The sequence below is a fragment of the Nansenia antarctica genome, assembly GCF_963989245.1.
Source record: "Nansenia antarctica genome assembly, chromosome: 8".
Classification (NCBI taxonomy): Eukaryota; Metazoa; Chordata; class Actinopteri; order Argentiniformes; family Microstomatidae; genus Nansenia; species Nansenia antarctica.
The window spans coordinates 40,910,417-40,935,519 of NC_137678.1; the positions used below are offsets into that span (position 1 = coordinate 40,910,417).

The 25,103-nt window shown below is 44.6% G+C and overlaps 2 protein-coding genes across 2 annotated transcripts in view; both read right to left on the reverse strand.

The window, feature by feature from the left end:
• usp15 (ubiquitin specific peptidase 15) overlaps nt 1-10,202 on the reverse strand; it is a gene marked incomplete at both ends in the record, with an annotated part of 24,902 nt that extends 14,700 nt beyond the window's left edge. The window contains 7 exons of the mRNA XM_080537584.1: nt 2,987-3,076; nt 3,564-3,625; nt 5,257-5,402; nt 6,023-6,149; nt 8,179-8,309; nt 8,953-9,080; nt 10,114-10,202. Of these exons, the coding sequence (XP_080393710.1) occupies nt 2,987-3,076; nt 3,564-3,625; nt 5,257-5,402; nt 6,023-6,149; nt 8,179-8,309; nt 8,953-9,080; nt 10,114-10,202 (773 nt within the window). The remainder of the gene's footprint in view (nt 1-2,986; nt 3,077-3,563; nt 3,626-5,256; nt 5,403-6,022; nt 6,150-8,178; nt 8,310-8,952; nt 9,081-10,113) is intronic.
• A 1,975-nt stretch (nt 10,203-12,177) lies between these two features.
• LOC308164197 (sodium- and chloride-dependent GABA transporter 2-like) lies at nt 12,178-25,103 on the reverse strand (the record flags this gene model as incomplete). The annotated part of the gene is made up of 15 exons (XM_080538340.1): nt 12,178-12,342; nt 12,623-12,793; nt 12,881-12,981; nt 15,849-15,951; nt 16,472-16,609; nt 17,052-17,164; nt 18,925-19,049; nt 19,679-19,782; nt 21,373-21,507; nt 22,024-22,156; nt 22,387-22,474; nt 22,667-22,807; nt 23,109-23,243; nt 24,166-24,363; nt 25,097-25,103. 15 exons carry the CDS (start codon nt 25,101-25,103, stop codon nt 12,178-12,180), a joined length of 1,857 nt encoding a protein of 618 aa, XP_080394466.1.

Consider the following 25,103-nt stretch of genomic DNA (forward strand, 5'->3'; position numbering starts at 1 on the left):
AGCTGATCAGTGATTCCAGCTGAGGCTGCAGTCTGCACAAGCAGAAACACCCTAATATCTAATATCTTAATAATGTGATTAGACTGTAAGAATGTAAGCATGGGCGGCAGGCCTAGGACAAGGAAGGAGAGCGTAAATAAGTAAGTGATCTGCATAGGCGACGCGTTGCAGACTTGGTGAGAGAGAGAGAGGGGGGAGAGGGAGCGAGATGAGGGGGGGGCAAATTAAATGTATTCTGAAGGTCATAGGAACCGCAGAATATGCAGCACAATGATCTCCGAGAGATAGAAATAGAGAGAGATAGAGAGAGGCCGAGAGAGAGAGAGAGAGAGATGGAGAGAGAGAGAGATGGAGAGAGAGAGAGAGAGGGAGGGACTGTAGAGAGGAGGACTGCAGAGTCTAGGGACTCTGCCTCAGAACGGATCACATCTCAGAGGCTATGATAGCCTCCGTCCGACCTGCTAGCTAGCTAGCTATCCCACTTGAAAACAAACAAGCCAAAAAGAAACAGCTCTCGTTGCGTAATGCTGAAAACAGTCCACGTTAAAAAACAAGCAACCGACGCACAATTCGATCAAGGGTGATGCCCTGGCGATACAGAGTGGGGAGGACAGGACTGTCCGCAGGGGGATCGAATTCCCCCATCAACCAGGCCTACAGTAAGCTCCACAGATCATCCGTTAGAATCATATGCCATGACAACAGCCCCCCGTGGCAAAACACAACACACAGACAAAAACCGATTGCCCCCAAGAGTAGGAACAATAAAGTTATCTGCATCTGAATCTGTATGACGGTGTCCACAGTGTCCGTGTTTGAGACGCAACTACAATCAGGGGAGGCTGGTGGAGGTCGTAGTCGGGAGGACGGGGTTCATTGTCTAATGCACGGGACGGAATTAGGGATGGTATCAAAACAGGTGTTTTCATACCGTTCCTCGTTCCGTTGCATGCACCCTACGATGAGCCCGTTCTCTCCGATTTCGACCTCCACCAGCCTCCCCTGATTACAACGGTAGTTCCCACCAAAACATTGTGATGCCCACAAGAGGTAGTGCCCAACTAACAGAGTTGAGAATGGTATAGAATTCCATTTCTATATACCTCCCACATCGGATACTTCATGTGTGCTGGGTTGATAACATTTTTTAAATAATAATAACATTTAAAAAAAGCTGAGAGCATGCCCTGACTCTGGTTCAGCCATGAATATTTTATCAATAAAACACTACTCGGGAGGAGCATTAGGCCATGGTAGTTTGAGGGTATCCTTTTTTCCGCATTAGACACTGCAATATTCACACACACACACACACACACACACACACACACACACACACACGTCAATCTAACAGGATTGAGGGGAAAAACAACTGGGGGAAGAGATTTTGACTGAAGGTAACACTCCTGGCATGCAGTGGTTAACAAGCTGTAGTACAGTAGGAGAGAGACAACCACTATCACTCTACTAGACACCACAATCTACACACAGCTAGGGCCGCGGCTCTCTACCGGTGGCCTGGAGGAGCTTCTGGGTGACGCCGTCACCATAACGACAGCTCTTTGTCTTATTTGGATATGGAAAAGGTATGTCAATTGTCGATCAATCGATCGTATATTCAGGGAATAGATTCGGTTTGATTTTGGTTTAACCGTGACAAGTGGCAGTGTCAGCCAGCCTGCAATACCCAGAAGCTCCTGAAGGGCGGGGTTAGAGAACACAGCCCGAAAGTGACAGACGCAAAAGATAAGATCCACCCCCCCCCCCGCCCCACCCCCAAGGTGACCACCTCAAGACCCCCCCAACTCAGAACCATAGATACACACAGCTAGCCATCATCCATGTTGGTACCAAACATTCCAGAATAGAAACAAAATAGAACATAGAATGGAATATATAGAATGTGTTTTTGCTTCTTCTTCTTCTTCGGCGTATGGGTAGTTGTTTTTCCTCTCCACTCCACCAGGCTCGGGGCCGAGGGGCTACCCTTTTACCACCCCGAGACCTGGTTGAGGGGCTCACCCGGGCTATATTTCTGGACACCCCTCCAGAAGCCACGTCATCGTCTCGTCATCTAATACCGACAGACCATGCATCCCGTTGGGTGGGTGGTACACCGGGCAATCCAGGATAATATGGTCTGCGGTTTGGTCCTCTGCGCCACACTCGCACGACGCATTTGGGGCCAAGCCCCATCTGTGCATTGATGAGCGGAAACGCCCGACGCCGGTCCGGAGACGATTGAGCCTCACCCAGGATAGCCTTGGCAAGTCCATCCCGAGGGGCTCAGCGCCGGCGACTGGGATGTGGTCGCGGAGTTTGGAGGTGTTAGCTTCCCACTCCGCGCGCCACATATAATCCGCCCATCCTACCACACTGATGTTGAGATCTCTGCATTGCTGCCTGAGATCCTGTGCGGCAGGCACAAATGGGTGTCTCGACTTGAGACGCCGGGAGGGCTCCGCTGTTATAGTGAGCCTATCATGGAGCAGATGGTTATTAAGCTCCACGGCCCGGCAGGCGAGACGTGCTGTGGCTCCCATGCGGCGGAGGCCTGCGGGCTGGATGCCTGCTAGGATGGGAAGGTTGTCCACGGGGGTAGGACGCAGGCATCCTGTCACAATGCGCAAGGCTTCGTTTATAGGCGAGTCGATGAGGCGGGTGTGGGCACTCACTAGTTGAATAAACGAGGGCTAGGGCTGCCGTGCGCAAGGTCCTTGCGCCGGCGCCCCAGCCCGAGCCAACCAGTCGCCTCATCAACGCCACACGAGCTGTGTTTTTGCTCTAGGACAGAAACAATGTAGTGTTCTATTCACTCTTTAAAATAGATGCAATGGGAATGCGCCGGAATGTTTGGTGCCAAAGTTCTCCAAACATTTGTTTGCAGAACTTTGTCTGCTGCAGTGCAGTGCATATGTATGGCTGGAGCCCAGGGCCAGCCCAGCCCACCGCCCCCGCACGCTACTGGGTGCCCACTAGGCCTTACTTCCTGCTGTTGAAGCTGCTGTTATGATTGTTTGTGAGAGATGAAGGGGAGATCTTTGGCAAAGCAGAGAGATTGGAAGCACCAGATGACCTTCAAAAAGATAAGAATATCATATGAGTTAGAAAACAAAGGCTCTCGAGACTTAGAGAGAGAGAGAGAGAGAGAGAGAGAGAGAGAGAGAGAGAGAGAGAGAGAGAGAGAGAGAGAGAGAGAGGTGTGTGAGCGTTGATTCAGAAACCATTGGTAATGGGTTTAAAATATATATAAAATAAGAGATATGCCAAGCAGGAGGATAGATAGAAGCAATATTGACAAAAAAGGATGGCATAATTAGAGAGATGAAGGACTGAAGCAAAACAGTGGCAAAATGATATTTGTAAAGGCTGCTGAACAGAGAAGTTAGGAGAAGGTATGAATGTAAAACAACCCCAGCAGAACTGGATAAAGAGAGAGCTCAGCCTTAGAAGCCGGTCATCTTTCTATCCCCGGCCAGCGACTTCCGCCCATCAACACACACACACACACACACACACACACACACACACACTTTAACGCCACTGAGTTGCCCGACACTCACTTAGGTGCGGTGGAACCTCTCGGCCAGGACCCGTCCTCGTTCTTCTGTTCTATTACTAGAATCTGCCCAGAGAAAAGAAAAACACACACGATAACACCCGTCGTTTAGGATAAAGAAACACATGGTCGCTGTATTAATTAACCAATGGTTTGACAGTGTTGTACAGTACAATGGATTGTATTTATTTATTTATTTATGTTTTGCTCTAGATAACAGCACATTAAAGGGACACTCCACTGTGTTTTCCGTTTTAACCTACTGGTGCTGGAGATCATGAATTTGAGTTTTTTTTATTATTATTATTATAATTGGGTGAAGTGTCCCTTTAATGTGCTGTTATCTAGAGCAAAACATAAATAAATAAATAAGATAATAGAATAACCCTAACCTCAGGTATGCTACTTGATATTACTGCACTTCGAAAGCCCTGTAGTATGAAACAGAAACACGGGAAGCTGCCTCATCATATCTCTGATCCACTTAATAGGCTTTGTCCAAGGCAGGCTGAAAAGCCACACAGGAGACATGAGAGGCCTGCAAATCCTCTAGAACAGCTGCTGCTCAATGGACTGTCCCCTCCAGCCCACCAGTGAACCACTGAACCATTGTGACCAGTTGTCTAGATAAATCCCACGTTAGCCACCAGCTAACTCCCGGGGGGGGTGGAGGGGGGGGGGGGGGGGCTACGACTCACTCACACTAAGACACTTAAGATGCGGGTTATTCAACTTACGCCGTTTTAATAAAGAAAATGTGGGGGAACCAAAAACACAGTTTAGTTAATCTGGCGGTAACAAACATGCATATCAGTGTTTCCCCTAGGTTTGCTGCCTTGGGGGGGGGTGGCATGGACCCTGCGACATACCAGCGTCAGGTCCAGGGGTGTACTAACTTGTACATTAAGCCGCCTCACGCTACTGAAACAGGAGATAGGCTCCTGCCCTATGGGCCATTAGGCTGGAGAACCATCGGTTCTTAAGGCTACTTACTTATGTGGTCTTGACTACCTGTCCACTTTCTCACCTGGTTCTTGCTCTCTCTCTCTCTCTGGTGCACCATCCTGCTCTCTCTCCCTCTCGCCCTCCCTATCCTCCTCTCTCTCTTTTGCAGTCAACCAAAAAGCAAACATAACAGCCAGAGTATTTATAATCTAATAAGAGGTATACATTGAATTCATATCAAATCATAACATAATTATAATTGAATATTGGATTACTGTGGGCAATGCAGTCAGATAATGTCAGTGTTTCCCCTACCATTGCTGACAAACACTGACAAACGCTGCCCCCCCAACGGAACCACCCGCCCCCGTTAGAAAGAGGAATTATTACGGACGTAATGCGAGACTACTGGCGGACTAACGTTACCAACGAGCACATGGGCTTGCCACTCGCCAGATTCGGGTTGGGTGCATTTTAAAAAACGCGGATATTTTAGCCTACTTGTCAGATGTTTGGTGTCTACGTCTGTAATAGTTCCTCTTTCTTGGGGGGGCGGGGGGTTCCGTTGGGGCCCCAAGGCAATGCTAGGGGAAACACTGCATATAGAAGTAGCACATACAAGCCTATAGCCGTGACCAACTTATTTTTTATTTATTTTTTACCTTTAACATGGGGTGCAATTGAACACCGTGGAGAGAACTCACCAGTGGAGACAGTGGTGGAGGAGATGGATACGAAAGCCTATTCTGTACCTGGCCTTGATAGAGTCCCGCGTCCTGGATGGTGCTGTCCGGCTTGTTCAGAGGCTCAAATGTGTTGCTCATGTACTTGTTCCACAACCGGGTCTCCTTCTCGTCCGGGATACTGAACAGTTTACGCATCGCCTTCTCAATGGTGTCTTCAGCACAGCAGGCATCGGGGACCCCCCAGGAAAGGAAACGTATCAAATAATTAAGTCAGATACACTTTTCTTTTTGTCTTTTTTTTGGATGACTAGAAGCAATTTGATGACTTAATGAAATCTTTGAAGCCTGTTTAGCTTGTGGAATACTCCCAAACACACACTTCTGTAGGTTGTTTGATCACTGAGTAACACAGCCTGCCCCCGGGGTGGGGGGTGTGTGTGTGTGTGTGTGTGTGTGTGTGTGTGTGTGTGTGTGTGTATGTGTATGTGTGTGTGTGTGTGTGTGTGTGTGTGTGTGCCAAGGCGCTTTTGGGGAGCACAATTTTTGGCAGTTCTTGTGGGAACACATTCTTCCTCTGAGGCCAAAGCACAGTTAGTTTACAAGCAAGTGGATAAACATTTTCAGAGAGGACCGAGTTGGTAACAGTAAGCTAACGTTCTCCTTCGCCTTAAGAGTCGAAATCATGCATAACAGTATCTATTACTAACACGGTGAACCTAACCAGCTAGTCTACACAGTCAAAGGAGACGGAACACACGTGAACAGCACAAGTCCCGGCGGTAAAGCAGGTAAGGGAGCATGGAGGCCCTGCGTGGTGAGAGAAGGTGCCTACCTATCGTGTCTGCTTTGCTGAAGCGTCGGGTGACGGCGTTCTCGATGTTGGTGTCTTCGCACAGCTTCAGTTCTGTGAGGTACACCTCCACCTTGCAGTGCTTCACGAACATACCCTGTTCGACAACCTGCAACAACATGGCGACAAACAGCTCGGGTCATTCACGGCACGATAACAAAATGACACGATGTCAAACGAAGGCACAATCGTAATCGCTAGTAGACACTGACTCACTTGAGTCACGGTTTCACAGACAAAGGCTTAAGCCTAGTCCAGGATTAAAATCACACTTGCAATGGAAAATGCTTTTTAGTCGAGGATTAGGCTTAATCTACGTCCATGAAACCCAGCCCTTCATTTATTCATTGTCAAGTATGAACTTGCCTAAACAGAAGCAGTTCCCCAGACATTGAGATTCCCGGATTGAACCTAGTCCTAGATGATTAGGCCATTTTAAATAGAGTCAACATTGAAAGTGTATTTTTGCCCTTTAAAGAGTGAATAGAAAGCCATTCAATTCATGAGAACAAGAATAAAAAGAATAAAAGGCCTGAAAATAAGACATTTGAGATTAACCTATTACCCGTGGTAGCCCAACAAAACAACCAACTACATTAATGTGGCAACAACCAGTTTCTCAACACAGAGTTGCACATTCGACTCATGTGTATCCTTTGATATGAGAGAGTCTCCTAATTTAGCACCAGCACGTAGAGACAGCTGAAGGGTCCCATCCTATTTATTTCACAGCCCCTCCACTCCTGCAGCCCCAGAGCGTTGGGTACAGAACTGCCCCCCCCCCACCCCTACACACACACACACACACACACACACACACACACACAACTCCCTCCCCCATTGCACAGTGTCCCATGTGGTTCAGACAACACAGAGAACAAGACAAGCTCTTCACAAATGCTGACAGAACATTCAAAGTCCTCAAACAGACATATTATAATCCTAACACCCCCCCCTCAGCACCCCCATTACACACCACCACCCGCTTATCTCACCCTCTACCTCTCCCCCCCACCTCTTAAAAACTCTGACGCTATCATTTGACCTCAGCCAGCATTCCTGCGCAGCAAAAAACAAGGACACTCTAGAACCGCTCCCCGAGATGACAGCCTCAACGCAAAGACCCGAGGAGAACCGAAAGTCAGAAAGCCCGGCGACAAGCCCGATCCGATCCTCCGACAGCCTGACAACTCGAGGACAAGATCCCCCCACCAGAACGAAAAAGACTTGAGAAAAGGAAAGGAGAAGAAGAAGAAGAAGAAGCACCTCCTGCATGTTGTGTCTCGTAGATCGCTCCATGTTGCGTTTCGGTCATCCAGAGCCCTCTCTCTGAAAATAGAACCGCCACTGCCATTTGATACCCCCCCACGACATACATGGAGAAAAGGGGAGGATCGATGCGGGACAGAGAGAGAGAGAGAGAGAGAGAGAGAGAGAGAGAGAGAGAGAGAGAGAGAGAGAGAGAGAGAGAACCCACTGACTGCAGTGGCAGCCATGGAGCCATGATGACTGGCTAGATTTGAAAATGCCCCAGCTATGCCCAGGCTTGCGGAAGTACAGTAGGGCCTGTCCAGTCAGAAATAGCCTCCATTAAAACTCATTTGCCGCCGTATGCTACAGCATGTTACAGCCACTCCCATTGACACTGAATTAAGAATATGGACTTATTAGTACCAATGAAGCCCGTGGTAAGAGAAACAGTTGCTATCTGTGAGATCAGTTGCTATCTGTGAGATCAGTTATGCTTGAGATTCAGTTCACAAGCTTGTGGGCAAAGATATCGATCTAGAAAAGGAGCAAACTGACATTCTGATCAGAGTTCTCAGATATCATTTTACACCAATTTACTCCCAAAGTACATTGATCCTCCAACCGCAGCAGAACACAACAAGAATTCTAACATTGAGATTGGATCCTTACATTGAAACTGTCCTATAACATCATCCCAACACGAAACATCAACACCAACCAAATCAACTTGAGCTCAGAGATGCCTCTCTCCATTGGTTTAGACTACAAGTTCCATTAGCAGTACCCACTGCTAATTGGTTCTGCCATTCAAGCAGTGGCCATGTCGGCAGTCTATTGTGAGTCTAGTTGATCCAGTTCTAATCGTATGCGAGTGATGGTACTGTTACCTTGCGCGAGATTGGCTCCTGTCCATCTTCCAGTCCGTACCAGCTGACTAGCTTATTCCAGCCTTCTGTTGGGACCAGGATGTAGTCAAGTTCATCAATGAGGTGTTCTTTGATGGCCAGAACATCAGCATCTAGCAGAGAGAGAGAGAGAGAGAGAGAGAGAGAGAGAGAAGGAGAAAAATAGAGAGAAAAATAGAGAGGGGAGAAATAGAGAGAGAGAGAGAGAAAGAGAGAGAGACAGAAGAGAGAGAGAGAGAGAGAGAGAGAGAGAGAGAGAGAGAGAGAGAGAGAGAGAGAGAGAGAGAGAGAGAGAGAGAGAGAGTCAGTGGGGACAGGGTTCCTAAAGGCACAGTGTGTGAGCGTCCATCTGTCATAATGGCCCTTTCATTAGGGACAGCCTCACTGTTGGTACCCATAATGGCTGTTTCTCATACAAATACACACAAAGACACAGGGACACAGAGAGCTTTCTATGGCCACCAACATAGGTGGGCTAGTACAGATCTCTCTTTACCATTTTCCAGCTATTCCCTTTCTCATATATCGATAGATACATACAACCATCTCAACATTGACATTATTGATTCCTCTGAAATGTACTTGCGAATCAGACATTAAATGTATCAAATAAACACATTGTTCAGCTGTTAACTAACCGCATACGGCATGCAATGGCCAACAAGTTGACTTGTTAGATGTTGTTCTATAGTATAACCTATCTGTACACAGCATGGCAGTTGATTTATCTGCTCGTATGAGTGTAGTCTATCTTACCTTTGAGAAGGCCAGAGTTGTCCACCGATCCTGGGTAGGCACTCTGGTCTCCCATCTGGTGCTTGTCCCAGCTGTCATAGCCCACATATTTCTTCCACTGTTTGAACCAGTGACAGTCCACTAAGTACCTGTGCAGAGAGAGGAAGCACATTGACGGTTCAGAATTGCATCCTGATCTGAAAAGCTTTGCTGCAACAGATGATTTCCGATGAGCGCTTACTCATTGTTACTGGCACTAATGTTGCTTTGATGGTATAATAACAAAGTGAATGGGTTGGGGTTGATTGATTTACCATACAATAACATAGTAAGTATGGCCTAATTGAACATGATCTGGACATATGTGAAGCATATGGAATTGTATTAAAAACATGACTTATTCTGAGCACTACTACCTGTTTGCGTGATTGTTTCGGTTGGGATCAACAGTTGCTATCCACTCACAATGTGCTGACGTTCATTAGTCATAGTGAAAGAAGGTGCCTAGTTAGCTGCCTTGACACGCTGAGACGGAGCTTGGCACTAACAGTGCAGATCTCGTCATATACACCCAAGATGACTCACATGTACTGCATGAATCCAGTACATCTGGTACTTGTCAATTTCACGTCAGTTGACTATCTTACTGACGCGAATGTTGTGAGTGAAGCTCCCTGGTTAGTTAGCTGGCGAAATAATTTTGACAGGTGCTTTTCACGACTCACGCCCTGATACGCCGGATGAGCTCACTGGCAAACCACTTGAAGCCTTACCGTTAGTCAGCCAGCCAGCCGGCCAGATTGACTCGCCAGTCCCATGTAGGCATGTATATTACGTTGGGAACGATCATGGAATCAGTGGACGTGCCCTACAATTAGCTACGTTAACAAGTTAGCGAGGTAATAAATAGAGTGCCATATTGACCATAAACAGCCGATCGCTGAAATATGTGGAATATACAGCTAGCGAGCTAACATTAGCCAGTAGCGGCTAGCTGAGTAGCTGTCACGAGCTGGCTGACTGGAAGAGGTCCCCTGTAACGGCAACTCTCAACTGTCAGTTAGACGTGTTGTCAACACGGCCAGTCACACCAGATTTCCCTTCGTTTGGGACTTTGACAGCCGCGACAGACCAAGCCAGTCGCCGCCTAACAGGTTCAAAAAGTTATTGTCAAACTATTACCAAGTGTCTCCCTTTCGTAGCTGTGTTTTCAGCAGTGCTGCGACCTCTCCTCTCTCGACATCCAGATAATCCGCTCCTCCTTCCGCCATCTTTCCATAGACATCACCCGCTGCATGGTGGGATAGAGGAACGTCACTGACGTCATGCACGCGGAGCAAAGGCAGACTTTTTCAGCCAATCATCGACCCGAACTGCAACACTTGACGGCTCCATGTGAGCATGAGAAGTGTGACCCCTAGCGGTTATACCTTTCTATAACACGTTCCTAAATTGCTTGATCATTGTAGCGTGACACTATGTTTTTTTTCCCTTCAACCTAACGTTGTGCGATGGGAGATGTGAGAAAGCACTGATGATATAGTATGCCATGGATACTATAGTATCCATATCCATATATATCCAACTATATCCATGGATAGTATGCCATGGATACTTCCAAACAATGTTTTGTTTATTTCAAATCACACAGTGTACACGATTCACATTTATTTTGTACAGTCATGCAACACAGAAAATGAAACTAAAATATCATACACTTTGAGTATATTCAATGTTTTGTTTATTTCAAATCACACAGTAGGCTATACATGATTCACATTCATTTTGTACAGTCATGCAACACAGAAAATGAAACTAAAAGATCATACACTTTGAGTATATTCAATGTTTTGTTTATTTCAAATCACACAGTATACATGATTCACATTTATTTTGTACAGTCATGCAACACAGAAAATGAAACTAAAATATCATACACTTTGAGTATATTCAATGTTTTGTTTATTTCAAATCACACAGTAGGCTATACATGATTCACATTCATTTTGTACAGTCATGCAACACAGAAAATGAAACTAAAAGATCATACACTTTGAGTATATTCAATGTTTTGTTTATTTCAAATCACACAGTATACATGATTCACATTTATTTTGTACAGTCATGCAACACAGAAAATGAAACTAAAATATCATACACTTTGAGTATTAGTCCTGCTGTTAGCTTTCGTGTAATTACATTGGCGCAAGGTGATACAATACCTTTTAATCAATTAGCAATGACCCACGTTATAACTAAATCAAAGATTCTTCCTCTCTTGTGTAATGTACATCATTATTTTCACCATAATTCCAGTAAATACAGTAAGGAAAACAGAAACAATTGCTTACCACTTGGCCCTAGACAATATACAAATGCATGTGGTTTAATGTCCATTGAACAAGGAGAGAGACAGTAGTGGAGAGAACTTTGTAATGTAAAAATACAATACACAGTTCTAATCTGTATTGATTGTATTTCACCTGGGTAAAACATCCCCTTTATTTCCCCTACAAAATAAAAAAAGAAACAGTCCGATAAAACCTTCAATTCTCCTGTTTCCAAAAGCACCATGGTACTGTAAATGCCACATTAAAGTGGTCGACTGAACACAAGGCTGAACAAGCTTATTAGGAACGCTGGTTCTGTCCTCGGTGTCACCCTGGACACAGTGGAGGAGGTGGCCAATAGGAGGATGAGGACCAAACTCCTGGCCATCATGGACAATCCCTCCCATCCCCTACATGACACTGTGGCAGAGCAGAGAAGCTCCTTTAGCAACAGACTACTACAACCACGCTGCACTGAGGAGCGCTATAGGAGATATTTTCTGCCTGCCACAATAAGACTGTACAACTCCTCCTCCGGCTGTCTCGATCGGGGTGATCAGAGTCAGGCTGGGGGATGTTAATTCATACTAGACGGTTCTTATTGTATATAATGTTTCAGATGTCTATTTTATTTCATTTTATTCTATTATTCTATTGTCACTTTATTTTGTTGTTATTCTTTGTGAGCTGCTGTAAGGCCATCATTTCCCCTTGGGGATCAACAAAGTATCTATCTATCGGGACTGCATTGTTCCTCTCCATGTCATTGTCTATCAGGCTGCCATAGGAGAGGGAGAGGGACTGTACAGAGGGGCAGAGAAGACACAGACAGGCTGAGGTCACGTGAAAGTGATGTACTGTAGGTGGATGAATTGATAGGTCAAGTCCACTTCCGCGTCATTGGGCTCTCCTTTTTCTAGCAGTTGGTGTCATTGTCGCGCACCGGGAGGTAGCCATCTTTGTTGGGCACCGCTGGGTCCATGGCGATGTGACCCTCGGGGGCGAAGATGGCCAACATCCTCTCCTGCTCTCTCTTGGTCTTGGGTAAGTCATCCGAGGGCGTGGTGAGGATGCGAATGCGCTGTGGGTGCAAAGAGAAACGGGATGAAACTAACTGGTCATAACATCAAAGACTGGGTTGAAATACTTACGTTAGTAACTAAACTGAAGTGATGCGAAAAACCAAACGTTTACAATAACAATGTTTTGTTCGATTCAAATGACTTGCTAGCTTCCACTCTCAATCGGAATGAATGCTTGTCTTACACATCAGCGCTCTCTCCCGTTCACAAGAGGGTACTGTATATGCACTGTAGTACTAAGACAAGAGGGACTTCGGTGTGCTAAAACCCAGTGTTCACCTCTCTCAGTGTTCCCTCGGTGGTTAAGATCTTGTAGAGCATCCACAGAGGGATGCAGACCATGGAGGTGAGTGCCAGTATCCAACCCAGGAAGTAACCCCACCAGGGGTACACATACTCATTATTGTACTTCAGAGGAGTGTACTTGATGAGGGAAAACGCAAAGGTGCCCTAGAGGGAGCAACAAGTATTCAGTCAGCCATGAGGATAGAATCAAATAGAAAATCAATCGAATTCAATAGAATTGAATTCACTCACAATGCATGTGGCTGGGGTAAGGTACTTCCAGCAGTATTTGATGTAAGGTCCTGGCCTGTATCCAATCATGTCTTCAATATTATCATAGAAGCGGTCAGCACCTGGAACAACACAGAGAGAGTGAGAGAGAGTGGGAGAGAGAGGCTCAGCAAAAACAGAGCTGTGACAATAAATGTCAACTACGAGGACAATAAAGCTGAATCGAAATAGTGCTTCTGACCCAGATTACATAATCTAACACATAATTGTATATGGAGAGTCTGACTTACTGACACTACTTAACTATTGGTTCTTTCCATGAAGAATGGGGTGCTGTTTTGATTCATATGTAGTACCCGCATGGCAAGGCAAGGCAAGGCAAGGCAAGTTTATTTGTATAGCACATTTCATACAACAGGGGCAATTCAAAGTGCTTTACATGCATTATTTAACAATACAGCAAGAGGAGCATAAGAAAATAAAAATTACAATGAATAAAAGCAAATATAAGAAGTAAATAGACAATAGTTAATGGAAAAAAGACATTGATAGAAGTGTTTGTGTTCAATCATAACTGGTGCAAAACATGAAGGTTTTTAGCTTAGATTTAAATATTTTAAGGGTTTGGGCCTGTTTGATTTCTTCAGGGAGTTTGTTCCAGGAGCATGCAGCAGCGTGACTGAAAGCTGCTGCACCGTGTTTTGTTTTTACTCTTGGAATTATTAGCTGATTTGTCTCAGCTGACCTTAGGGACCTTGCGGGAATATAGGGTGGGAGGAGATCTGATATGTATTTTGGTCCAAGACCATTTTGTGATTTGTATGTAATTAGGAGGATTTTGAATTCAATTCTCTGAGAGACTGGTAGCCAGTGCAGGGATCTCAGGATTGGTGTAATGTGTTCAAATTTCTTTGTTTTTGTTAGGACCCTAGCAGCGGCGTTTTGGATGAGCTGCAATTTACGAACAGCTCCTTTAGATAGGCCTGTTAGTAGACCATTACAATAATCAAGTCTACTCCAAACAAATGCATGGATGAGTTTTTCAAGGTCTTGCTTGGACATGAAACCTCTCATTCTTGTTATGTTGTTCAGGTGATAGTAGGCTGATTTAGTTATCGAGTTTATGTGGCTGTTGAAGTTTAGATCGGAGTCTAGAATTACACCAAGATTTCTGACCTGTTTTTTAGTGTGAAGAGAGAGAGAATCAAGTTTTGCACTGACTTTCGATCTTTTGTCAGGTGCACCGAATACAATTATCTCTGTTTTGTCCTTGTTTAGTTGGAGGAAGTTTTGTGTCATCCAGGCGTTTATTTGCTCAATGCAATTACAGAGATTGTCAATGGGACTATAGTCGTTCGGTGAGAGGGCTATGTGGATTTGAGTGTCATCCGCATAGTTGTGGTAGGCAATTTTGTTCTTTTTTATGATGTGTCCCAATGGAAGCATGTAGAGATTGAATAGAAGGGGGCCAAGGATTGACCCTTGGGGAACCCCACATGTCATTTTAATTTGGTCAGATACAAAGTTGCCAATGGAGACATAGTAGCTTCTGTCCTGTAGGTAGGATCTAAACCAGTTTAGGGCAGTGCCCGAAAGTCCTACCCATGTTTTTAGTCTATCTATTAGAATGTCATGGTCTACAGTGTCAAAGGCAGCACTAAGATCTAGTAGTATAAAAACTGAGATTTTTCCGGAGTCTGTGTTTACGCGAATGTCATTAAGGACCTTAATAAGGGCAGTTTCAGTGCTATGTAGGGGGCGAAAGCCTGATTGAAAGTCATCAAAGAGATCATTTAGGGTCAAATAATTGCTAAGTTGTTCGTGGGCAACCATTTCAATAATTTGTCCTGTACAGGGAAGGTTTGATATGGGTCTGTAGTTGTTTAGTACAAATGGGTCTAGGCCGTTCTTTTTTAGTAGAGGCTTAATAACTGCAGTTTTCAGGGCTTCAGGGAAGATTCCTGATGAAAGGGAGGTGTTAATTATTTGTATTAGTTCGCCTGCCATGCAGCTAAATATGTTTTTAAAAAAGCTTGTTGGCAGGACATCAAGGGCACAGGTGGATGGTTTAAGACGTGACATGATTTTATCTAGGGTCTTGTAATCAATGGTGTTAAATTGTGACATGGTTGTTATGTCCGCCCTATTTGGGGTTGTTAATGGGGACATGTTTTTCATGCCTGACACAGAAGACCTAATGCCTTGTCTAATGGTTTCTATTTTATTGTTAAAAAAAGATGCAAGCTCATTGCATTTACTAGTTGAGTGAAATTCCTGAGCAATGGGTGTTGGGGAATTTGTTAGTCTGTCAACAGTTCTGAAAAGGATGCGGGCATTATTGATGTTATTGTTTATGATCTTAGAGAAAAATGATTGCCTGGCACTTCTTATTTCTAAGTTATAGTTTTGAAGATTCTCTTTATAGATATCATAGTGGACTTGAAGGTTTGTTTTTCTCCATCTGCGCTCTGCTTTACAACATTCTCTTTTTTGGGTCTTTACGGATGGGGCAGTTCTCCAGGGAGCTTTTTGCTTACCAGAGATGCATTTGGATCTAATGGGTGCAATATCATCAATGGTTTTTGTGATTTTTAAGTTGAAGTCGTGTAGAAGGTCATTTACTGAGGTTGGAATAGAAGTTTGGGGGGGGGCTAGGGAAAAGGCCTGTGTGAACAGTGCACTGGTCTTTTCATTGATATATCGTTTGGAAATAGTTTTAGACATAGTTTGAATAACAGGAAAGATAGATACGTCAAAAAATATGCAATAGTGGTCAGACAGGGCAATGTCAGTTACAACAACATTTGAAATATCTAGGCCTTTGGTGATGATAAGGTCCAGAGTGTGACCTCGATTATGAGTAGGGAGGTTCACATGTTAACAGAACAGAGAGTTCTTTGTCTTTGTTGTCCTCTGAGTTATCTACATGAATATTGAATGTTACTACGGTACTTTGTTTCAATGCCTTCTTAAAAAGAACCAATCTTACCATAGACCCATGCAATGCAGACAGTCTCAAAGATGGCCATGAATAGGAGACACATTCCACTGGCAGCATAGTAGTCCATGAGCTGGAAGACATACATTCCACCCTACAAAAAGACACAAAATCCCAATCAAAATCCAATAAATGACGCAATGGCAACAACATTGTTATTCTGCCGTGAGAAATGTCAAACAAGTAATTAAGGACCATCATTAATCATGTGAATAATATGTCACTAGTTGTGAACCCCAACAGACAGGGTGGTATTGTGTGTGTGTGTGTGTGTGTGTGTGTGTGTGTGTGTGTGTGTGTGTGTGTGTGTGTGTGCGCGTGTGTGTGTGTGTGTGTGTTCCGTTGAGATGGGGGGTGGGGTGGTCGTGGTCCGGGGTGGTCGTTGACCACTCTGATGTGGTTTATTTTCTATAGAACAGACCAGGCTGCGGTGGTTGTGATTGGTCTCCCCAGGTGTGACCCCTGACCCCTACCTCCATCAGCATGACCAGGCCCATGAGGAAAGGTCGTTGACCACTCTGATGTGGTTTGTTTTCTATAGAACAGAGCAGGCTGCGGTGGTTGTGATTGGTCTCCCCATGTGTGACCCCTGACCCCTGACCCCTGACCCCTACCTCCATCAGCATGACCAGGCCCATGAGGAAGGAGACAAAAGCCACGGCCAGCAGGAAGAGCTCCCTGCGGTTCTTGCGGCGGAACGTAGCGGGGTACATGTCCACCATGGCCGTCACCAGGCTCTCTACACACACAAACTGGGAGGGAGGAGGGGGAGGGGACAGAGGGAGGGAAGGGGGGAGGGGGGGAGAAGTGGGGCAGAAAGAGAAAGGGAGGAAGAGAGGGAGAGAGAAGGGGGGATGAAAGAGAAAGGAAGGGAGTGGAGGGGGAAGCGGGGCAGAGAGAAGAGAAAAGGAGGGAGAGAGGGAGAGAGGGAGGGAGGGAGAGAGGAAAGAGAGCCATTACTCTTTTTTTTTTTTACAGACACACGCAAACATCAAAAAAGAGCAAAGATCTATGTTGACTTATGGTTCCATAATGAGCCTGTCTCAGAGAATGTGCTGTCTTGTACACTGTGTAACATTAGGACATAATGGGCCGGTTTCACAGACAAGACCATTGAAGATGCTTTTCGGTCCAGGATTAGGTTGAAGCCTTGTCTGTGAAACTGGCCCCAGGGCTACCATAAGAAGGGCTTACTTGGCTGTCCAGACCCAACAGGACGATCATGATGAAGAAGAAGCAGGCCCAGAGTGGAGAGAAGGGCATCATGGATACAGCCCGAGGGTAGGCGATGAAGGCAAGTCCAGGTCCTGCAGAGAGACACCTAAACATTTAAACAACTCAACAGTGGAACCACAATTTATACACATGACTTAAGAAATCTATCTATCTACAGTTATGTCCAGAAATATTTGGACAGTGACACAATTTCGAGCATTTTGACTCTGTATGCCACCACAATGGATTTGATTTCAATTTGAAATAAAACAATTGAGATGCAATTGAAGATTCAGCTTTAATTTTTTTCAAGGGGGGTGGAACAAAAATGAGTGTGAAACGTTTAGGAATTGCAACCATTTTATACACAGTCCCCTATTTTCAGGGGCTCAAATGTAATTGGACAAATTAACATAATACTAAATAAAATGTTCATGTTTAATACTTTGTCGAGAATCCTTTGCAAATCCTTTGTCTGGAACCCATGGACATCCCAAAATGCTGGGTTTCCTCCTTTGTGATGCTTTGCCAGTTGTTGTTTGTTCGTGGGTCTTTCTACCTTTAGTTTTGTCTTCAGCAAGTGAAATGCATGCTCGTTCGGGTTGAGATCAGGTGATTGACTCGGCCATTGCAGAATATTCCACTTCTTTGCCAGTATGTTTTGGGTCATTGTCCATCTGTACTGTGAAGTGCCGTCCAATAAATGTTGCTGAATTTGGCTGAAATCTGAGCAGACAGTATATCCCTGAACACTTCAGAATTCATCCGTCTACTTCTGTCTTCTGTCACAACATCAATAAAAACTAGTGACCCAGTGCCATTGGAAGCCATGCATGCCCACGCCATCACACTGCCTCCAGATGATGTGGTATGCTTCAGATCATGAGCTATTCCAAGCCTTTTCCATAGTTTTTTTCTTCCCATCATTCTGGTACAAGTTGATCTTAGTTTCATCTGTATGCTGTTCCAGAACTGGGCTGGGTGTTTTTAGATGTTTTTTGGCAAAGTCTAGTCTGGCCTTTCTATTCTTGAGGCTTGCATCTTGTGGTGAACCCTCTGTATTTGCTCTTGTGAAGTCTTCTCTTTATGGTAGACATTGGATAATGATATGTCTACCTCTTGGAGACTGTTCTTCACTTGGCTGGATGTTGTGAAAGTTTTTTTTTCTTTACCATGTAAAGGATCCTACGATCATCCACCACTGCTGTCTTCCATGGACGTCCAGGCCTTTTTGTGGTGCCGAGCTCACCAGTACGTTCTTTTTTTCTCAGAATGTTCCAAACTGTTGGCCACTCCTAATGTTCCTGCTATCTCTCTGATGTTTTTGTTTTTGCAGTTCACAGCAACAGCATCCAAAATTAAATGCAAAATCCACACTTGGAATCAACTCAGAAACAAGAAATAACAAAGGAATAGCTCACACAGGTCAATGAAACAGCTTTTGAGCCAATTGTCCAATTACTTTTGGTCGCTTGAAAAAGTGGGAGCTAAATATTAAAGAGCTATAATTCCTAAACCTTCCTCCAATTTGGATGTGAATACCCTCAAACCCCTAAAGCTGAGGTGCATTAAAGCTGAGCTGCATTTTAAGCCCATATTCATTATATAACTGTAACTTGAATATGTTTTGGTAAAGAGCTATCTATCTATCTATCTATCTACTGTATCTACAGTATCTATCTATCTATCGATCCATCCATCGATCCATCCATCGATCCATCCATCCATCCATCCATCCATCCATCCATCCATCCTACTACTATATGAAGCTTATCAAGAGAACATTCAGTATATGTCACATGATTTTCAAACCACAGTTCACAGTGGATGAACACTATAGTGGCAGACTGACCGGACTCTGCCACCTCAGAGATGGGGACGTTCTGCTCGTAGGACATGAAGCCCAGGATGGAGAAGATGGCGAAGCCGGCGATGAAGCTGGTCCCACTGTTGAGGCAGCACAACGCCAGGCAGTCTCTGTAGCACGACACACACAAACAAAACACATTCAAAAGAGGGTATCAAACTGAAGAAAAAATATGGGGGGGGGGGGGGGGGGCTAAAGGTGGTCTAATAATGGTCTATAATTGTAGTTGTGGTTCATCTTCACCAAATCTCTGTTTTGTGTACGCGTGTAATGCGCGTGTACACAGTGGCGGCCCTGATCTGAAGTAGTCAAATAACTTCTCGTAGCACTTGTTTGAAACCACTCCTCATTCCATTCCATGCATTACAATGAACCCGTCCCCCGATGTTTGCCTCCATCAGCCTCCCCTGATACAGTACTGAGTGAGTGAGTGTGTGTGTGTGTGTGTGTGTGTGTGTGTGTGTGTGTGTAATAATATAATATAACATAATGCCATTTAGCTGACGCAAGTTCATACATTGAGTGAGTGCATACATTTGTCAGTACATATGGTCCCAGTGGGAATCGAATCTACAACTAAGCCACAGAGGACCACAGTGAGCCCATCCTCCGATGTCTGTCTCCTCCAGCCTCCACTGATACAGTACAGTGAGGATGTGTGTGAAGTGTGTCGTCTTTAGTGTACTTGAGTGAGTGTGTGTGTGTGTGTCTGTGTGTGAAGTGTGTCTCTTTAGCGTACTTGTAGCAGTTGTTGTTGTATTTGTTGTAGCTCCCCAGGGCTGTGAGGCAGCCCAAACAGATGGCGTAGGAGAAGAAGATCTGAGTTCCAGCGTCCATCCACACCTACGGTCACACCCAGAGGAGACACAGACGGGCGGTCAGGCACATACAAGGCAGACAGACACAATTCTTGAGAGGTATTTTCCCCCCCTGAAATAAAAAAGGTACCATGTCGCTTATTCCCTGAGATGTTTTTGTGTACTGTAGTTACATCTACACAACACATGAAGAACGAGCTTCTTTTTAAACAAGTAGGAGAGATGATAGAGAGTGTACATTTAATACGTAAGTTGGTTCACTGACTCATACAATATAAAACATGTTGAACACATCCCAACAAGGTATATTGTGGGATGTTTTGCTCAGCTTGTTTGTTCATCAGCCAATCAGGAAGGAAGTTGGAAATGTCTGAACAAGGGGAAAGGCACACGTGCTGATGGATAACAACACACAGCCCATATTCATTATATAACAATATACAGTCGTGTTTGGAGAGGCAAGCTGGTTTTCAGTCCCTCCGGAGTTCAGTACAGTACAGTAATCATTAAGTGAACTGTAAGTGAACTGTAAACCAGTTGGTTAAATGTCTTGTGGTTTCAACATTGATTAACCCCCCCCCCCCCTGCTTGAGGATGGTGATGGGAATGGGGGCAGAGGGTCTCTAGATTCTGCAGAGTACCTGTCCTAGGGGGTGGGTGGGTGGGTTTCGAGGCAAGGTGGGTGGCTGAAACCTGCAGTGTGAGTGCCTTCAGCCCCATACACTCACACGCACTATAGACAACCACTAGACTTTAGACGAGGTCCCTCAGCAGCAAAACAAACAAACAAAAAAGCCCCAGCATGACAAAGAAAGTACAAAGACAAAGACGGGGCTCAATCTGTCAAACCCTGCCATCCGCTTTGCTCTATTAGTCACACAGCATACAGGTATATTGACCCAGAAAGTTCACCCACTGCAATGTATTATTTGTCTCTAAACGTAAAGTTAGTTTCCAAAACGGTTTCTGCAATGACCCATCTTAACCTTATGGAGCTTTTTGTGTGACCCAGAATGTAAACAGACCCAACAAACGATCCCAAAAAACTTGGATTAGTCGCGTCCCCACCGTGCTCTTACCCGCCATTTGGGAAGCATTGCTGCGAGCTGAACCTGAGAAGACCCCTCTGTTCCGGACCGGGCTGAGCCAGTTGGGACTAGAGCTCCGAGGAGGAGCCTGGGCCCCGATGGACAGTGTTTACAGTCTCTGCGGTGTCCTGCCCCTCTGCGTGAACCCAGCACTCACAGACCCTTTCATGGGGTCCAGATGGACCCAGCAGACAATAAACCCTCCAGGCAGTGCACCCTGGGATAGCGCAACTGCACCTGGAGGACCTTCAACCAGGGGCGCAACATCCCAAACCTCCTCTTAATATACAGTATCTATCTCCGATATTACAGATACAGTAGTTTGAAAAGACTCCTAATGCCTGGACTGGACAGTTCCACTTCTTTGTGAAATACTTGAAGAAGGTTTATTTGATGGCCCACAAATGGATCGAAAATACCACTGTACTAACGTCACGCTCACGTGAGAGTGTGTCGTTCGGTCAACGGGGTTTCCCTGTGTGAGGGCCAGGGGAGGGAGGGAGGGAGGGAGGGGTTTGTTGTGGTACCTGTGGGTCTGCGAGGCGTCCCAGGTCAGGGTACAGGTAAAACTTGATGCCTCTGGCTGCTCCAGGCAAAGTGAGCCCACGAACCAGCAGCACCATCAGCATCAGGTATGGGAAGGTAGCCGTGAAGTACACCACCTGTGGGAGCACAATCACATTGAGAACGGTAGCGGCAGTTGGATAGGCTTAGCAAGGATGTGCAATACAACAGATAGACCTATAGAAAGGACATCGGTATGACGTGAGCTTAGAATTATAATTATGATAATAATAATAATAATAATAATAATAATAATAATAACTTTAATTTATATAGCGCCTTTCAAAAAAACCAAGGACGCTTTACAATTCAAGGGAATGATCAGACAGACAAAACAGAAAACAAACAAAGCAAAACGTATAAGGTTCTATCTCCGTTTAGGGTAGTTCAGAGATATTGAGGGTCAAAGTGTTTACATTCCATTATGTTTTGTGAGATGGAACCTTTGTATTTTATGAATTACTAACTCAAAAATGTTAACATTTTTAAAATAACACCACACAGGCATTAATAAACACCTAATGGATCAGATTATGTTAAAAAAAAAAAAATTGGACCAAAATGGAGATAGAACCTTATAATTCTAACGTCACGATGAGGAGATCCAAGCCCACCTTTCCGGTTGATTTGACCCCCTTCCAGATACAGAAGTAACACAGGACCCAGGCAATGAACAGACACAGGGCCAAGTCCCAGTTTAAGGAGCCCATCTGGTCGATGCCTGGGGAGATTCTCAAGGCTCTCCTCCTGTCGAGAAATGAAACACAGGGGGTCAATTCAATTTAATAGATAAAGCTAATCATTGAAAGTGCATCATAAACATTTTCTATAATGCAGTGTTGCATTCCTTGACTGTTTTCAAATGTTTTAATAACTCAAACAATGTTTCAAAGCGTAATGTTTAAAAATGTGTAAAAGTGACAGGATTGGGAGGTGTTGAATAAAAGCTTAAAAAAGGAAGTGGTTTGAAAACGTACTCCCAGAACTCAAGGACAGGGGACGTGGCGTTGACGTGTTGGGTGAGGTTAAGGGAATCATTTCTCCTCTGAAACTCCACACAATTTTCTTAGAAAAAAACAACATTTTGTGTCATTATCATCATCATCATCATCATCATCATCATCATCATAAATCTGGCAGTAAAGTAACATGACACCAGACAAAAAATGTATTACCGGTACACAATAAAGTGTGGTAAATACATTACATGTGATCCATCAGTTTTCCACTGAAACTGACATGGGGCCCAGATCTCACCTGTGTTCCAGGTGTTGTTGCAGAGGGACCAGGGCAGGTCCCAGGAGAAGGAGAAGGACAGGTAGAAGATGCCCCAGGCCAACACGATGATGTAATAGAAATTCAGCAGAGCCACGATCACCTGCGTCCCGTAACCAATACCTGGACCCAGAAACGACAGAAGGAGACAAAGAGAGAGAATCTTGAGTGTGTATCTTACGAGAGACCACTTGCATGCCTTGTCTTACATGCATATACAGTATCACAAGTGTATTAGCCTACTATGCCGAAACAATACATTAGAATCTCATTACAATAGAAAACTGCATACAGATACAGCTATGCTGTACAGATGTGCTATGGGATCAAGACAGACAATTAAACAAAGCTAACAGGCATACTGGTGGCGGATGAAGCATGAAAGACATGACACGTATGATAGAAAAGAGAGGAGTTGGGGTACCCTCAAACAGGGGGCTAATCTTCCGCCAGCAGGTGATGCCGCCCTGGCTGGTGTACTGGCCCAGAGCCGTCTCCAGGAAGAACACAGGAACGCCACAGGTGAACAGAAAGATCAGGTACGGGATGAGGAACGCACCTGTTCAGAGAGGAAAGGGATGGAGAGAGAGAGAGAGACAGAGAGAGAGAGACTACTTAATATACAGTACGTATTGTTATGTAAGTATTATATGTATATGTAAGTATTCATTATATTATGTATCAGTGTTGTGTGGATTATGAGTAATTAATATGGTTTTAGTATGCAAATATAAAACTACTAGTTTGCCGGCTATCCACCATAGAACATTTCATAGTGTTCAGACTAAGTTTCAGAAATCTAGCTGCTGTGTATATCTAAATCAACGTCAGACAATCTTCATTTGGAGTGAATGAGGCATTCCTACGACCTTTGTCTTGGTCCCCCTACATGCGAGGATGTTTGTGGTGCTCAGATTTCCGCAGCACCACAGGGACAGCTGCTGAAGGCTTGTGAGGACGGAGAAACAACAGCTGTCTCATTCTCTGAACTTTGACCCCCTGACCCACCTACCCCACAGGGAGAACCGGCTGATATACCACCTACATAAGCATTTCCCTAAATGCTGTTTCCTTTAAACCCTCCTCTCCTTATCCCAGAGTAAAATAGTCACACTGTCCCAATATATCCCAAGCAGTGTTAGGGGTCAAATTCCATTTAAATTCAGTCAATTCTGGAAGTTAATTGAAATTCCAATTCAAAAATTGTCTCATTGAAAAAATATTGAGAAAATTACGAATTTGAATGTTAGTTTAGTTCCTGAATTGAAACAGAATTTACCATGTATTTTTCTCCAATAACATCAGTTTATTTCCAGTGTTAAGTCCTTCTGTGATCATCATTCCGCTTTGTGAAGCAGACCTGCGTTTGCTGTCTGACCTGTCACATTTCTACTCATCAGGTGTTGCTTTTCATCTAACCATAAAACACCAAGTCAAGGAGAACAGATGTTGCTTTTAAACTAGGGGCCTGGTTTACTGACCTCCTCCGTTCTTGTAACAGAGGTAGGGGAACCGCCACATGTTCCCTAGGCCGATGATGGAGCCTGCCACTGACAGGACGAACTCCAGCTTGTTGCTCCATTGGCCCCTCTCCTCCAGCTTCTCCTCCGAGGGAGGGAGAGCCACCACGTCCGTCGGTCTGCCTTTCCCGTTGGACAGGCCTGCTTTGGAGGCGTCTCCTTCAGGGAGGAACACAGAAAAGAAGGGCTGGGTTCTACAAGCACAGCAGTGATGATGGGAGATTCATTTTGACGATATTTTTAAGATATCCGCCATCTCCAGCACCTGCTGAATGTGTTTCCTTGAACCTGGTACGATCACCTGTATTGGTAAAGACCAATCATTCCCAAACAAAGTGTCGTTGATCACGAATGGGCGACGATAACCATTACTCACTGAGTCTACATGCTTGCATACAGTTCTATAAGGTCTTTGTATAGGTTGACTTGTTCTCCTGCATACAAACACACACACCTTTTAATAACATAAGCATTGATTTAAAAACCATGGCTAGGCCACAGATTCTAAACTTGTAGTACATTCAAGTGTCCACGAATAAATGTGACCAATCAGCTATTAGATCCACAAAAATAAATAAATAAAGTAAATGGAATAAATACACATTTGACTTTGCAATTTAAGTTATTTAACAATGTTTTTGTTCCCCAGTAAATCGGATGAATGTCCAGCAAGTATTCCCACTGTCATAAATGCCCCTGTCTTAGATGCCACTGTCTTAGATGCCCCTGTCTTAGATGCCCCTGTCTCAGATGCCCCAAACACACTACACCAGAAGCCGCTGTGATATTTCATGCAATTGGATACAAAATCAAGACTTAGAACGCTAGTAAAGTCATATACTATAGACCAACATGAACCAACTAAGACATCTCAATGTAATGTTGTACTTACCATTCAT